Source organism: Tyto alba, unplaced genomic scaffold (assembly GCF_018691265.1).
Source record: "Tyto alba isolate M040663 unplaced genomic scaffold, T.alba_DEE_v4.0 Super-Scaffold_2, whole genome shotgun sequence".
NCBI lineage: Eukaryota > Metazoa > Chordata > Aves > Strigiformes > Tytonidae > Tyto > Tyto alba.
In genome coordinates this window covers 30814243-30830272 of record NW_024881282.1, presented here as the reverse complement: position 1 = coordinate 30830272, position 16030 = coordinate 30814243, and the positions used below count along the sequence as shown (strand labels likewise).

Sequence of the window (16030 nt, the reverse complement as noted above, 5' to 3'; positions counted from 1 at the left end):
TTGCCTACTCTTCATATTACTGGTACAATACTGTAAGAAATAATAGGCTTACATTATAGCAGAAAAGGTTCATTTGAACATTTTTCTTTATTTCCTAACAGTAAAGATAGCATAGCACAGAAATAGATTGCCCAGAGGAGATGGGGAATCTCTGTGCTCTTTCAGACCAGATTAAATAAATGTCTCCTCTTTGCGCTACAAGAATTGTGCAGGTGATCATCTAAGGTCCCTTCCGCACCTTTATTTCCATGAAACAGGGAAGCCAAGCCAAGCCCCAAATCAGATGCTGAAGGTGACTCTGCAAGACCCTAACAGGACTGTGGGAACTGGACATTTATAGACATGGTTGTTTATAACACAGCTGAAGCTAGAGAGACAAAGGGTAGACATTCCCTCATTGCAGTGTTGTAGGTCTAAACCCCAGATTCCTGCCAGCTCGCCAGGCTGCATTTTGAAGGTTCATTTTATAGAGGTAGTACCACAGTTCACCGCTCTAGCCTTATCCAGACATTAATACAATAAATCCCATTGAAATCTGTGAGTCATCAGTGCATGCCACAGGGTGGGAGCATGCTGAAATGCTCTGATGAGTCGGAGCAACCTGAAGTACCTACTCTACTGAAGAGTAGCCCAAAGGACTGACGTGTTCATGTAATACTAGGGAAAATGTCAGCAAATCCTCTGCAAATGCTACCCCTGATGCATACTCATAAATACGCTCTTCTGTCCCAGATCACTGCTATTCTACCCCAGCAGCCCCGACATCTCCCAGGGCTCACCTAGGGCCAACAGCATTGAAGACATGTAGCTTCGGGGTCTCTGGCATGATCAACAATTCCCTGAGCCTGGCTGCTGGACCCAGACACCTAGAGACATCCCTCAGGAAGAGAGTTGATTCCCACAATGGTGCCCCTGACTGGGGGGCCACAGCAGTGCACAATGGGGGCTCGCCGTGCCTCCTGCCTGCTTCACAGGGTCCATAGTCTTTCTCTTTCTTATGCTACTGACTCATCCTCAGGCACTGCCTTCCTCAGGGGAGCTGGGGTGAACATGCTCATTAGGGGTAAGAGAGCACCAGTAGCTGTATAAGCCATATTCTTGCTTCTTCCCCCAGGCATTTTGCTCGCACAAGTTGATCATTATATTGTCAAACTATGGGGACTCTGGCTGGCTTCAAGGACATAAACTTGTTCTTTGGCCAGAACAGCTCTTTTCCCAGTCCCTGTAGGGTCTGCAAAATGTCAGTGTTTTCATGAGACTGTGGCCTTCCCTCCCTTCTCCGCATCTTGTCATAGTCCTGCTTACAGATCTACTGTTCCGAGATTATTATTTTTATTGAAATGGTTGGGACTGCAGCACAGCTGCACAGGAACTAAAACCAGGCCACCTCATTCCTTCCTCATTTCCACAGTGGGGGGATGTGGTCGCCCCGTAATATGTCTCTTGTCATTCTCTCTCATCCTCTGACACCAGGATAGCTAAGGGGGCACCAGCTCGTGTTCCCATCCTGGGACAGCTAGGGCTGCAGCCTGTAGCTCTCCCTCTAAGAAAATAGTGCCTGGTCCATGTGATGGGATTGCCTGGGTAGGAGCAACACCTAGGGGATAGAATGGAGGCAGGAGACTGTAAAAGGATGAAATTGAAAGAATAAATTGTAAAAAGCAGGAGTCCCTGGGTTACAGATCAGGGAGGGGATGGCTGCTCCTTGCTAAATTCAGCACTCACTTTCCGATCCTATTCCAGCCCCAATGTGCAGGACATCTTATCAGGACAAAGCTGCCTGCATAATCAAGGGCTTTCAGGCAGAGCCAATACAAACGCTAAGGGGCCAACACTACTGGGAGATTAAATGAGCTAAATATTTATAGCTTGGCTAAATGACAACCATCTAGACATCTGATGTAAATACCAAGGAGGGAAAGAAACATTTTAAGGTGGCTTTGAGGGGAGGATTGAAACAATCTGAAATGAAGGGAAACTTTAGGCAAGATTCTTTTTTTGGTTTTTTTGCTCCATCTTCTGTGCAAGAAAGGGAGGCAATGACCCAGCAAAGCATATGAAGTATGCCTTGTGATAAAAAGGGCTCCCAAAACTCTTTGTGCTCCTATGGGCAGTGGGAGGGGTGGCTGTATTTGGTGGACTACCCAGTGACAGCTAATCCTAGGCCATGCTTCTGTGGTTTCTGCAGGTACAGACTCTGGGCGGATGCCTGCGCAGAAATATTTGGAGGTCTTGACATCTGCGCTGTCAAAGCTGTCCACAGTAAAGATGGAAAAGACTATATCATTGAGGTGAGAGCATGGGGAACCTGAATGCAAGTCTGCTTTGGGAAGTGTATCTGCAAACACACTGCCTCGGAGTTCACATGCACCAATGTGCTCGCTTGCCCGTGTGCCTGGTCTAGCAGTCCCTCCTCCTCCGTGCCCACCTGTATCCTCCAAAATGTGGCCCGCTGATATGCAAGAAACTGATTTAGTGTCCCAGCTAAATTGGCAAATATGCAGCAAGGTGTTAGGGTTGAAGTGCTTTCATTTCTCCATGTGAACTGTGAAAGGAAACAGAGAGCCACAGACTGTTTGGCCACCCCAGCTTTCCAGCTGATAAACCCCCGCAGTGCAGAACCTTACCAGCGTAGGACAGATGTGAAGCTGCCTTCTTATCGAGTGCGTAACAGCCTGCAAGTGCTGCTGGCAGTGTCCAAAGTTTGGTGTGTCTCAGTGCCCCAGTAGCATCCTTCCTAGGCTAAGCACTTGCAAAGCCAGAGCATCTCTCATAGCTGCTGGTAGGGATTAATGGCATCATGAACAAACATGCTTATATTCAGCCCAACCTGCATTCAGGTGCCAGATGATGCTAGCATATTAGTCATGTTAACCTTCCCCCATTACCCACACACAGGTCCAACAGGTGATTCAGTCCATTAAAAATCTCGGTTTCTCTCTGAATTAACCTGTCTTTCCCCAATCACTTTAAAGGGAACCTCAGTAACAGAAATCCTGTCTGCATCTAATTTAAAAGAGTAAAATAAATGGTGAGAGTAGCAAAAAGGTCCATAAATAGCAGAAACAATTTCATTTACAAAACACGTGTATTTTCCAAGACCTTTTGCCTGGACAACATTCACTACAATAACAGACCAGCCAGACAAATCACCACAGAGTTAGTATGGGCAGTGTGGACTACAAACTTTTGTGTTCAGAGCTGGACGGACTGGTTCTGAGAGCTAAAGTTCCACATGCCCCTTCACAGGCCAGGAGGCAGACATAGGGGTGGGGTAAATAGCACATTTGGGTCATCCTAACAGGGCAGAAAAGGAAAAGCTGGCCAGAAAATCAAAGTGGAAACTTAAGAGACGCTCTGGGGGAGAGAAAGATCTGGCAAGTAAGCAAGTGCCTCTGTCACTGTGTGACTCAAGGAGGCACAGCATCTGACCTGCCGTAAACTCCACCGACACAGGCCGGCCGAGGAAGATGAGCAGAGCCAGCCTATGGCTCCATGCAGGGGTGCTGACACACTGGAAAGCTATGTGTGGGGGAGCAGTCCCACCCGCTGAGGGTTGGGATGCTGATGAGAACCACATGAGCCCTCCAGCGACTGCACATTCCTGCATTATGTATCCCCTCTCTGGGGAGCAGTGACCTGTCAAAGGCCATGTGATGTAAGCGTGCTGCCAGCAACTAAATGCTGGCGAGCCTTCGCCTTTCCTGAAGTGTTGGGGCCACAGCTGACAGGTCTGCTCCTGTAGGCAATTCATGAGCACCTAGAGGAGTATCCCCCAGAGCAGACTGTCTTCCTGCCACGCAGTTTTATATCTCTACGCACATGTAGCTGAAAAAGGAAGAGCAAGAGAGCAGTCTTGCTAGAGACGACTGTAAGGACATTTGGACTGTGTCCATACATGGTCAGCCGTGAGATATGGTTTTCATATCCCTGCATCTATTCTTGTACATAAGCCTCTATACGTGCACACATGGCTAATTCTGTGATTAAGGATTACATGCTTGTCTGAGTATACCTCTGGGTTTTCACATCTGCCCCCCGTGTGTGACTGACTGGATGAAAAGCACATCCATTTCACTGACAGTCATCATCACCCTGCACACAGAGGGAAATGCACGCTAACTCCTCTCTGAGAGCAAGGTAAAAAGCAGTGGATCTAATATGACATGATTCAGAAGAAACACAACAGCTTCAGATGGGTCACGCTGAATTATCCCAGTGGAGAACCTGACTGAGCAGGCCTGATGTACCAACATCTAGCAGGCATTCAGATGCCAGGCTGACGGACATTGTCAGGAAAGGAGGAGGGTAATGCAACACAAAGAGCAGAACAAAGCCAAATCGGCACCTTTTCTACTTTATGCAGATCTGAGGGACATGCTGACAAGTAATTAATTGCCTCCAGCCTACTTCCTGGGGTACTTTTCTTGGTCTGCAACTGATCCTTTATTTTGCTTTTTTCTTTTGATAGTAGGAGAAAAAAGTTATTTGACAGTGCAACAGTTGTATTTTTCTTGGTCAGAAGGAACAGTGTGCTGTGACATTTTACAAGAAAGCATGCCTAAATGGTCTGAACAAATAAGGAATTTGCACAATGCGATTGCGGGCAGTAATTAATTTTCACAGGGCAAAGCAGTTCTCTAGGAAAGATTCGCAGAGGTAGTGATGGCAGTCCTATGAACTGAGATTTATCACAGTGGTTTGTTGCAAACAGAATCAGATTAAGACAGATGAGTTATCAACACAGCACAAGAGCAATCTTGCACCTATGGCATTTGCTGTTACTTGAACTTCACCGTCTTTTCTTTTTTCCATGGCAAACAGCAGAATCTAGCATTTCTGTCCTTCAAAGCACTAGCACACTTATGCACATTTGCATGGCTCACGTTGGAAACTTTGAAGAAATCAGTAAATTTAATCCTATTAAAACAGCTGTGGATTTAATGATAAATGCGGGTACTTCTTTTTCCTCTGCTATAAAGAACTTTGTCATTTTAAGGGAATATTCAGTATGAATAATGAGCACTTGATCAGAAGGCTAGATCCTGAAAACAGGGCAAGTTCAGTACAGCTGTTAGCAGCCAGATTCTCAAAAAAAAAAGTTCAGCCATGTGTATGGTTTAATAATCTCCCCATTTCCTTTTTTTTTTTTTTTAATAATCTAACCCTTTCCCACATCTCTGTTGTGCTGACAAATATGGAGCAAGTAGAGGACAAGTAATATGATCCATGTGATTTATTCTTCCTCCTGGATCAGCTAAGCCCTACCTGCCGTACAGCTGAGCTGTGTTGCTAGACGTGTTCCTTGCTGCCCTGCAAGAAGCCCTGCCCATCCCTTCAGCGCTGCCATATAATTTCTTTTGATACATCTAATCATCTGCTTCCTTCTTTCCTTCCTTCCTTCCCTAAAAATCACATAACACTCTGCTCTTGCACATCAGAGCACGGAATAACAAGTCCAGCCTTCAGGCCTCAGCATCTGATAGGTGCAGGAGGAAGACTGGGATGGGGTTTTCCTGAGTCTCTTCTCTGCCCAGCTGCTTTCCGCTCCCCCCTCGTACACCTTATCAAGCAACAGCAGCTGCATCAGGAGCAGCCACCGACCTTGGGCAGCTACAAAGGCTGGGTCCATATGTGCCAACGTCTTCTTGTCTTGCCCAGCTGTTCTATGATCTCCCTGGGAAGAGATGAGCGCAATCTGCCTGTGATTCCCATATTCCTCTCAGCCGTTTGATTTATTTCGGCACTGGAAATTCATATCTGCCCGGTTCCAGAGCAATTCCCCTTTCCCAGAGCACAGACGAGGTGACACCTCGTGTTCCTTTTCAGTTCAGTGACAATCAGCTGTGTCATTCTGACCACAGAAATCACTGCCCGTTTTCAGAGGCCTTCCTTTATGCACGTGCTTGCTCATTCCCGTATTTGCAGCCCCCCACAGCTCCCATTCCCTGGCCAGACACCACACAGCGGGACAGCAGACACCCTCATCCCTGGCGCACCTTCACTGGCTCAGGTGGGACCTGCTCCAGACTTCATTACCCCTGGTGCCTTTGCCTTATAAAACAGCATCTTCTCCTTCCTCTCTAGCCACTGCTGCCACAGAAATAGGGGAAAGCAGTCCTGAAGATGGGGAAATGAGGGGTTTGGAGTGCTGTGAGGGGAGCTGCCTCCCAGGGAGGGCGAGGGTGTCAGGAGCTGGGCTTGGCTGGGCCAGGCTGTGAGCATCATCTAGTGGTCACAGACATCCCTCACACGGGGCGATGCAGGGAGCTGGGAGACCTCTCCTCTCACTGGAGGTGAACTGGAGTTGCCAAATGAAATGGGAATGGCCTTTAAACCCATTTAAAGCGGAGGGGGTGGCAACCTGCGCAGGAATCTGATGGAGAGCCCCCAGAAGCCCCTGGCTTAGTGAGACACACGGACCAGAACTGGCCGTTTCCTGACGCTGCCAGGAAACACCTCCTTTCCCCACCTCCTTTTTTAACAGAGAAAGAGCAAAGTGGAAAGTGGAATAAAAAGCCACTTTGCGTATTTATCTGAGCACTGCCATCTAATTTTCCAACCTCCTTCTTTTGCCCCCCTGGGTCAAACAGGCCAGGGGTATAAACACCAACTCACTCTTCATGCAAACTCCAATTAAACCTCCCTAGGCAGCTTCTCCAGTGTTCATATAAGACACCTATGAAAATTAATCCAAATAATAGTTATTCTGCAAGAAGAGACTAGAATACAAACTCGATGAACTCACCTCATTGATTTCCCTTGCTTTAAATCTAAAAAAAGGGTGCAAAACTTTCAATTTCACTCCAAGAGTGGACTCTTGCAGCCTTGACAGGGTGGAGTGCACTCCTGATTGTTATCGGAGCATGAGTCAGTGCCTTTCTTGAGCAATGCAACCCTTAACTCTGTATTTCCAAGGATTTTAATGTTTGGTTTAAAAATAAAAGCAAAATAAAATAAACTCTTCCAACCCTGATATTTTGGTGCAGTTATATTTACTCCAGCTGAATCTTAACTTCATCACAGCACAGTTCTTCCTGTGGGATTTAGCCAATGTTTGCAAAGCACTTGATTTATGATGAACTGTTGAAAATTATGTTTAGGGCTTCTATGCAGCTGAGGGTCTGCTCTGCATTGATTATTATTGTTGTTGTCAGACCTTAAAGACTCTTTGACTGTTCTCCTTCCTCCCTCCCCACAGTCTTGCTTCCCAGATTTCCCCAGCATAGTTATAGTACTTGCTTGGGAAGCAGTCGTATCACAATGATAACAAGATAAACAGAGAATAAGTTTACTTTCCTGCACTGGGTGCTGTTGTTTGGGTGGCATCCTATTCATTACACATCTGTGGTTTTTATTTCCCCTCTTGGGGTGCAGTGCTTTTCATTGATTAATCCCAAATGTTTCCTGGCTTTCTCCAGACTTTGTTGCTCTCACCTCCTCAGGCTTCAGTACATGTTGCTTCCCTTATCCTGTGGCCCTTTCTGCTGCAATGTCACCCCCAAATACTGTGGGACAATGCCAGAGACACCTCATACATCAGAGGCATCTCCTCAGGACATGTGAAGAAGCAAGTTTGTGTTTAGTTGATTTAGAAAGTCTCCAGCCACCAGAAGTCTTGGCTTGGCTTCCAAGTTGTGAAGGGAAGGAAGATGGGGAGTAGGGGGAAGTACATGCCATTTCCAAAAATCCTAAGTGAAATCACACACCTAGGAAAGTCAAGCATGTTTCAGCATGGAGGGGGTGAGTGACTAGAGGTGTTGGCAAGGATGTGGAGACACAAATCAGGTTAATGTGAGAGGTGAATTGAAACAGACATCTGCCACCAGGAAACCTCCTTACTAACTGTTGTTTTTCCCTTCCTATGGCAGGTGATGGACAGCTCAATGCCCCTGATTGGGGAGCACGTGGAAGAAGACAGACAGCTTATAGCCGATCTGGTTGTTTCCAAAATGTCTCAGCTTGTCATCACTGCTGGATCTACACCATCACCGCTGAGGCCTTGGGTATGAGTGAATAGAGACCTTATAGCCAAGTTGTTTTCCTGAACTTTTTTCTCTCTCTCTCCTCCCTGTATGTGTCAGGCAGTCAGACATCTCAGAGAGTTGAACAGTCCTATATGGGAGTGTAGTGGATAGATTGAATCCTGCTCTTCCAAAGTAGTCTCTCTCATAGACTCTTTGAAGTGGGTGCCCCTTTCTCTCCTTCCATCTAACAGTGGCACCACACTGGTAGTGTGGGTCATGCACCTAGACATTCTGGCTTGTTAAATTCGTAGATTTATATTGTAGACAGCCATTTTTAGAGCTGCTTGTAATACCTGACTTCATCTCCATCTAACACTGTCCCTCAGGATAGGTTTCATTCCAGAATCTGTGCTTCCCAGAACAGAAGGTGGGAATCTCCACCAAGAGTTACTCCATTCCTTGCTGCAGCATTTCTACTTTGGAGATGCCCTTCACTCCCTGCATCAAGAGGAAGTTTGACTAATGCTGAATTCATATAAGAACTCACCATTTTTGCATTTGAACTGACCCCTTAGTGCTTCTCATGCACCTTCTTTTTGAGTATCATCTAATCTTAGTGCCACATTTATTTCCCAGTGACAGTTCTGTATAAATGAAACACCCCAGGACATGATCCATGTCTCCAGGTGTATGTGCTACATCTCTTTCAGTATCTAGCAGGGAGCCAAGCACGAAGGTTTGAGGACAACAAATCTGTATAAAAGAAAGGACAGGAGAATAAACAGGCTGACGGATAATACTGACTGCCATGCACTGGAACAGTTTCCATTTCCACTTGAGCCAAAAAACTGGGAGAAAGCACTTTATGGCTCTCTGCCTTTGTCATGTGACAGCCCAGTCCTGCTAAACCAGGTCCCCAGCATGAAGGCTATTCAGGGTAACTCCAAGTTTCAGCTAGAGTGAGGCGGTAAACATTTAATAGACACTGAAAATGCCTTGAGGCAGGGAAACAGGTACAGAAGGGACAAGATTTACTCTGGCCAAAGTGGAATCAACAACTGCTGTCTGAAATAACCAAGATATAGAGTGTATAAACTAAACAAAGGGGAAGCCAACAGAAACTGAGAACATGGACAGATGCATCTCTTTTCTGTGTCTGTAATATACTAACACAGGTCTGGACTGGATTACAACAGACCTAATAGGGCCAAAATAAGAACAAAAAAAATGGTCATGGAGGGATTGGATGTCTAATAGAGGAGTTAAACAAGAAAAGGGTCTTCATCGAGAATACAACTTATAAATATCTGTATACAAAATCAAGAAAATCAAAACCACAGATGTGTTAACTAGAATGCTTTGCTATAGAGAGAGACTTTGGTACAATGAACATTGCAGGTACTGCACAAGCTACAATTACTAACATAGTACTGTAACTCATAGCTACAGATGTGTAGAGACAAGTAGTTACATGTGAGGCTGGTGAGATGCAGAACTAAAGCTACAAGCGAAGACTTCCACAGAGCAAAGAAAAGCAACAATTCTGAATACAATGATAGCAGTACTGAATACATAAGAAATATGAACCTTTGGATATCCTACAAGTATGCATAGAATATCTATACCTATTTTTGGAGCTGTATATAGTAGTCACTGGATCAAGAAAAACAGAAATTACGAAACTGAGTACACAGCATTGACAGAGATGGAAGAAGCAACAAGTCATAATAATGTGAGACTGCAGCTATCAAGAAGCAAGTCAAATAACACCGCAGGACGGCAATTCAGAGAAGAGAAGGTTCCCCATCTCTGTAGGTGTCTGCTTTCTGCAACCGCAAAATCCACGTGCAACAGGAAACACCTTGACATAGCCTTAAGAAACAACCAGGTACAAATTCAGAAAGTGAATAGGTACCATTAGGTTTGATGTCCAAGGGACAGATGTGGTATCAAAAAGTAATGATATGACACAAGCAGTTAGAAAAGATGATTTTAATAAAATGAGAAAATTAATCAACTCTCTAGCATTAGAAGTAAAACTGTATGGGTGTTATTTCAGAGACCGTTGTGTTACAGAATGCATATACACGTTTCTGATCTGCTCCTGAACCAGGAATGCAAGAAATAAACTTCTACAGTTAAGTGGCAAAGTGATAGAGAACATTCAAGACAGAAAAAAAAAACATCTTCCAAATTTGGAAAACTGACATTTAAGAAGACCTTTATACACCATCATGCAAGTAAGAAAAGAAAACACAAAAAAGGATATAAATTGATTTTGAAGAGCAGTTAGAGGGAAGAACGAAACAAATTCTTTAAGTTCATGAGAAGATGGTACCTTACCAAAGAATTGGTGATCTCTATGGATCATCTGAAGTTAAGAGAGAAAGGGAAGACAAGAGCGACAGTGTTGTGACTCGAGTAATTTAATTGCTGAAAGTGAGAAACTTCTTAAACTAGATACAGTTTTTTCTGATCAAAAAGACAGGGGAAAGAACAAAACCAGTGATTATATCAGTGATGACTGATATTTTCAAAAATTTTTAAGCCCCCAGACCCAGATGGCTACATCCAATGAACTGAATTTAGGAAGTGACTAAGCTGCCAAGAAAAAATGTGCAATTTCATTAGAAACAGTTATTGCTCCAGAGGATTGGTGTACAACAAATACAAAATATGTGTTTAAAAAGTTGTAAGAGTAATGTAGAAAAATGTAGGCAAGTTATGGACTTTACAAATTATCTCAGACAATAATTTAAAGAATAACACAAAAGACTAATAAAGCAACAGAACCACACCTTAAAAGCATCTACCACTTTTTTTTGGAGAAGAAGAATGTCCCATTAATTTCCTTCTGATTCTTTTCCCCTCATTTATTTGCGAATTCTTTCACAAAGTGGTAGATAACAGGCAATCAGTCAAAATAATGTAGCTAGACTGTCAAAAAGCCTTAGGCAAGGTGACAGAAAAGAACTGTTAAAGAAAGCAGGCAGGGAGGGGCTACAAGGCAAAGTTTCCTTGTGGAGCAGAAGCTGGCCTCAGATAAAGGTATGAGGGATGTTAATTCTTGCAAAGTTAGCAGAGGGGATACTTACAGAATGCTAAGCCTGGTCATGTTGATAATTGTATCGGTTGAGCCCAGGACAGGATAAGATGTTAATGACAACCTGGTTTCATGGTTACAGCTGCAGTTCTCTCCTCATCTCTCTGTCCCACCTCCATCCTTTCCCCTCACTGTTTTCCTTCCAAAGGCAGAAGACCTTGGGTTGGCCCTCACCATTTCACCTTTGACCCTCAAAATCCTGTTTTGCCTTCATCTCTGAGAAGCCTTGGGTTTGTTGTAGGCAAAGGCCACCGAGACGAATATGAGATCTGATACCTTTTATTTAGCTGGTCTAATCAGGATGTCTCACAGCATTAGGTCAGTAAATAACCACCAACACGAAGACAAGGTTTAGTGTCCCAAGCTATGGAGGACTAGAAGCCATGAATGGAAAATTCCCAGATTTTTCCCCCCTGTCCATTTACAAGTCCCAGATAAAGTGTGAGAAATACGGGCTAGCAATGTCATCACATTTAAGTTAGTCAGCTGAAACTCATTTCAACACTTCCAACTTTGAAACATTTCTTCCTATTTCCAGAATCACTTAGCTCATGCTCCTGACCTTCCAGGAGCCTTGAAGACCCTTTTATCATTGTGTTCTCCATGTAAATAATCCAGCATGTACCAGCCCATCTGTCTTCAGCTTCCCCTGCTTTCATAAACAATTTTGTGCAATAGACTTATTCAGACTTATTGTTAACTTTGGACCAGCCCTTTGTGCAACAGTGCTGTGTTGCTTAATCTGTTTAATAAAATATCTGTCAAAAAAAGTAAACTGTGAGAGAGAAGAAAGTGCAGATGGCACCAACTTATTCGCATTAGTCAGGACCAGGGATGGCAGTGAAGAACATCTGACAGAGCTATGTATGTTCAGTCACCACAACAGCAAATGAAACTCTGTATGGAAGATTGAAAGGTAAGCCAAGACGGGGGTAGAGAGAGGGAGAACATAAACAATTCAAATGGCACTAGCCATTCCCCTTGAGAAAGACTTTGTCGCATACAGGTTAATGAAAACCGTTGCTCAGCCTGTGGTTGTGTTGACAAGGGAGAAGGAAATTAGGATGCAGGAGAAATGAGCAGTGATATATACAGAGAACCCAGATACTGCTTCAGCTGGAATAATGTAAGCAGACCTGACTCTCACATCTACAGAAGAAATCACAAAGGTTGGAAAGAGAAGTGGGTGATGAAAACAATTAGGGGCCTGGAAACATGGAGGGACCGAAGGGATTCCATCTCTTGGCTTTAGAAAAGAGGTGAATGAGAGAGAGGGCTGTAAAGGTTTGCAAAATAATGAATGGTCTAGCAAGGGCAGGTTGTAAGAACTGTTCTCAAAACTCAGAACAAAGCAATGGAATTAAGAAACGGGAATAGCAGTGAGGCTGAGACTCAAAGGGTCTGGGTGTAAATATCAAAACAAAATACCTGGAACTGTTGAAAAGACTTTGTGGAGCGGATGAGCTTCATGTTTCAGGGCTGAATCTGGCCCTTGCTTATTAGCAATCAAGAGGAGACCCCTTAGGGTAAAGAGATGATTACTCCATAGATGTTTCCATGGTTCATCCCTCCTTCCTTTGGAACATCTGGTGCTGGCAACTGTTCAAAATGGGAGATGGGACTAAAAGACCCCCTCGGGCCTGATACATTTGGTAATTCCTGATTGCCTTAAAAACATTCTAAACTGTAACTTCACTGCTATTCCCTGTGAGCAAACAACTTCTGTGCTCTTTATTACTTAGCTCTCCATTTTAGTCCCATGAGATTTAGCCAGCCAGATGCTGCGTATGTGTGTGTGTGTGCATGTGTCTATTTAAGGAACACTTCATGACTCTGCAGTTCCTCTGTTACCTCAGGGCTTCTCTTTGGGGACTCTGTATTAACGGGAATGGCTTTTCCTCCTCTAGCCTCCACAAGTTCAGCCTGCGTCAATGAAATCTCAGACTGGACCTCAGCTTGGACAGCTCTCCCAACCACGGCCTCCTCCCCAAGGTACAGTGCTTTAAGTCTCATGACAGTGTGGTAAAGGTAGTTTGCCTTCTAAATAAAAGCCATCAAGATAAAGCTTTCACTCATTGTCCCAATTCACTGACAAGCAGGCAGAAAATTCAGTGCGCTGTTAAAGCAGCTGCCATCATATTCCACAGCTGCTCAGAAAGTGGGATGAAAATTTGATGCAGATTCAGCTCATATTGCTGGTAGGACTCGGCTCAGCAAAACAAGTCCACTTGAACTGGCGCTGGAGCAAGATTCTGGGCAGAGTGTATCTGTGTTTGCACAAAGCTGTAGTGGCTGCAAATGTGAAGAAGTGATGGGAGATGCTAGTGCATGTCAGGCCTGGACCAGACACCAGTGTGGTGACGCCAGGATCCTTGATCCATCTGTCCCCATGTTCCCCTAGCAGCAGGACACCCCCAGCTCCTCCTGACAGCAGAAGCAGGTTTGACTCGTGTGGCTTGATCAGAACAACAGGTTTGGTTTACTGTCCTAATTTTCACTGAGGTGACAAAGCACAGGGCTGCCCCGTGGGTACCCAGACCACATCAACCACTCACTTCACGCAACCAATTTGACCCTTCTTTTTGCCACCCTTGTCCCTTCTCTTCTCCACTCCAATCTCCTATCAAATTAATACCCACCTCTAATTATCTTTTCCTCATTGGTTACAGTTTTACTGTATCCAAAATTTAGTACTTCTGATACCAAGTGCATCTATGTAATCTTAGCATTACAGGGTATTACTCATACGAATTGTTGGCCTTGTAGGATATTACTCCTCATCTGTCTTCAGTACTCCCCTTCAATTCTCTGTGAAGTTTTTTCTCACATAACTCCCCCTTTACCACCTGTGAAATCCAGCCAGCCCTCACATACTATCTATAACTTTTGCCATCTTCTCACACTGTTATCTGTCACGTCCAGCGATTTCTCATGTCACGTCCAATTGTTTTCCGCATCCTCTTCAGTTTTGAGAATCTGCTGTCAATAGGGCTGAAGCCACTTGCTGATAATGCTGGAACAGGTGTATGGTCTCACATCAGACTGCTGGGCCCATGAAGGGACTGCTGACCCAAACCAGCAGATTCAGATTTCATTTCCTGCAGAGTTGGTTCTCCAGTGGCTCTTCTTCCCCAATGCCTGAAGTGCTTTCAAAGAATAAGAAATATTAGTTACATGGAAGAGTACAACATGTTGAAGTGAGTCCCTTCAGGGTGAGTGGCAGAGATTCTTTAGTGCAGAAAGAGACAGAGAACTCCAGAGATGTGAGCATGACACCAGTTGTAAGCCCGTAAGAGAGGTTCTCCCTTATACTTCTGCATGAAGCTACTCTGAAAAGTCTCTCCCCTTAGCAAAACCCATCCTTCCATGCAGATTCTCCTTGCTTATTGTTCACCACATGCACTTCCTCATGTTTACGTCTACATGTCCCTTTCAGGTGGACCGCGCCAGCCTCAAGGATCTCAGCCTCCACGGACAAGTGCACCTCCACAGCAGCGGCTCTCTCCTCAAGGACAGCAGCCCCAGAGTCCCCAGTCCACCTCACCTCAGCAGCAAAGGTCACCTGGATCTCCACAGCAAGTCCGATCAGCAACCGGGTCCTCTCCAGTCCAGGCTTCCAAGGCAGGCGTGTTCCCTCCACAGCAGCCCAGACCTCCCGCTCAAGGCCGGGCTCCTAGCCAGCCAAGCCCCACTGAAACATCCAAGCAGCAAGCCACCCCACACCCACATTTGAAGTAGGTGCTCTCTTAAACCACTAGTATCTGTAGCTATTAGAATAAAGCTGTTAAAAAAGTACCCCGAGCTGACATGAAGAACGTGACACGTTGTCAGGCAGCAGTCCTCAGGGACAAAGGCTTGGACAACTGCAAGTGACTTCAGAGGTACATATGCCGGGGCATAACAGGCCACCCTCGACCTGTCCTCAGGAAGAAGAAGTTGTACTTGACATCTGTAAGATTTCACATTCTTCCTCTTAGTCACGTGCCCACTGTTAATCGTGTGTTCTACCCTGGCCATAGCAACACAGCTACTAACTTCCCAGCAGGGTGTATACTCGTTACAGGCTGTAACTGGCACATTATGGGCCAGAACGCTCGACAAAAGTAATTCCTTCACTATTCCCTGAATGCAGAAGCCACGCAAGGTTCTTTACCAGGCTATTTTTTGCAATTGGTAGCAAAAAGGGAGGAGAACGGGGACCATGGAAGTGGTACCACTCTTATATATAAAACTCCAGATGGTGACTGTGTGTTTAAGCACTCCACTGAATTATTGTGGATCTTTGGTGGCAGCCTTTGCTGCCACCCTTCATGGATCAAATGTGGCTAGGACCATGGCAGGAAAGATTGACAAAAAGATGTTTAGTATTAACAAAAGGTCAACACAAAAGCAAATTGGTATAAACAAGCCAGAAGAAAATATAGGTTAGGAATGAGAAGACAGTTTCTAGGCAACAGAGGAGTAATGTTCTGGAACAAGCTTTCAGTGATGATATCTACATTAGCAAGGCAAACCAAGAACAGTGTACCTAAGGATCAAAATGTTGCTGCTAAGGATGCAGTTGTCACGCTACACATATTCCAGGTACTTTAATTCAGAGTGTGGTCTTGTACTGAATGCCTGTTACTGAGCAGGAGAAACCACTCAGTGACAAAGCATAGTAGTGGGGAAAACTGGGAGATTTACTTCAAAAGCACAGTCCTGGTCTGAGTTTAAATAATAGCAGATACACACACCCAGCAGGAGCAGTGTGGGCAACCAAAAGACCCGCACAGCACAGCTGACAGTCAGAGCAGACATGCCAGGAAGGGCAGGCAACAGGCAACACATTGCAGGGGACTTGGCTACCAACTTGCCAAACCTCTCACACTTTCACATCTGAAAGGACAGGACCATCATTCATGGTACAGCTCGCGAGAGACAGGTGACCCTCAGTATGAATACATTCTTCTGTATTAGT

General features: G+C 44.9%; 1 protein-coding gene across 1 annotated transcript in view; it reads left to right on the top strand.

Annotated features, from left to right (window-relative positions):
* The window catches only part of SYN3 (synapsin III), a 203184-nt gene that overhangs the window by 182143 nt on the left and 5011 nt on the right, over positions 1-16030 (top strand). The window contains exons 10-13 of the mRNA XM_033004423.2: positions 2189-2291; positions 7872-8006; positions 12978-13062; positions 14507-14804. Of these exons, the coding sequence (XP_032860314.1) occupies positions 2189-2291; positions 7872-8006; positions 12978-13062; positions 14507-14804 (621 nt within the window). The remainder of the gene's footprint in view (positions 1-2188; positions 2292-7871; positions 8007-12977; positions 13063-14506; positions 14805-16030) is intronic.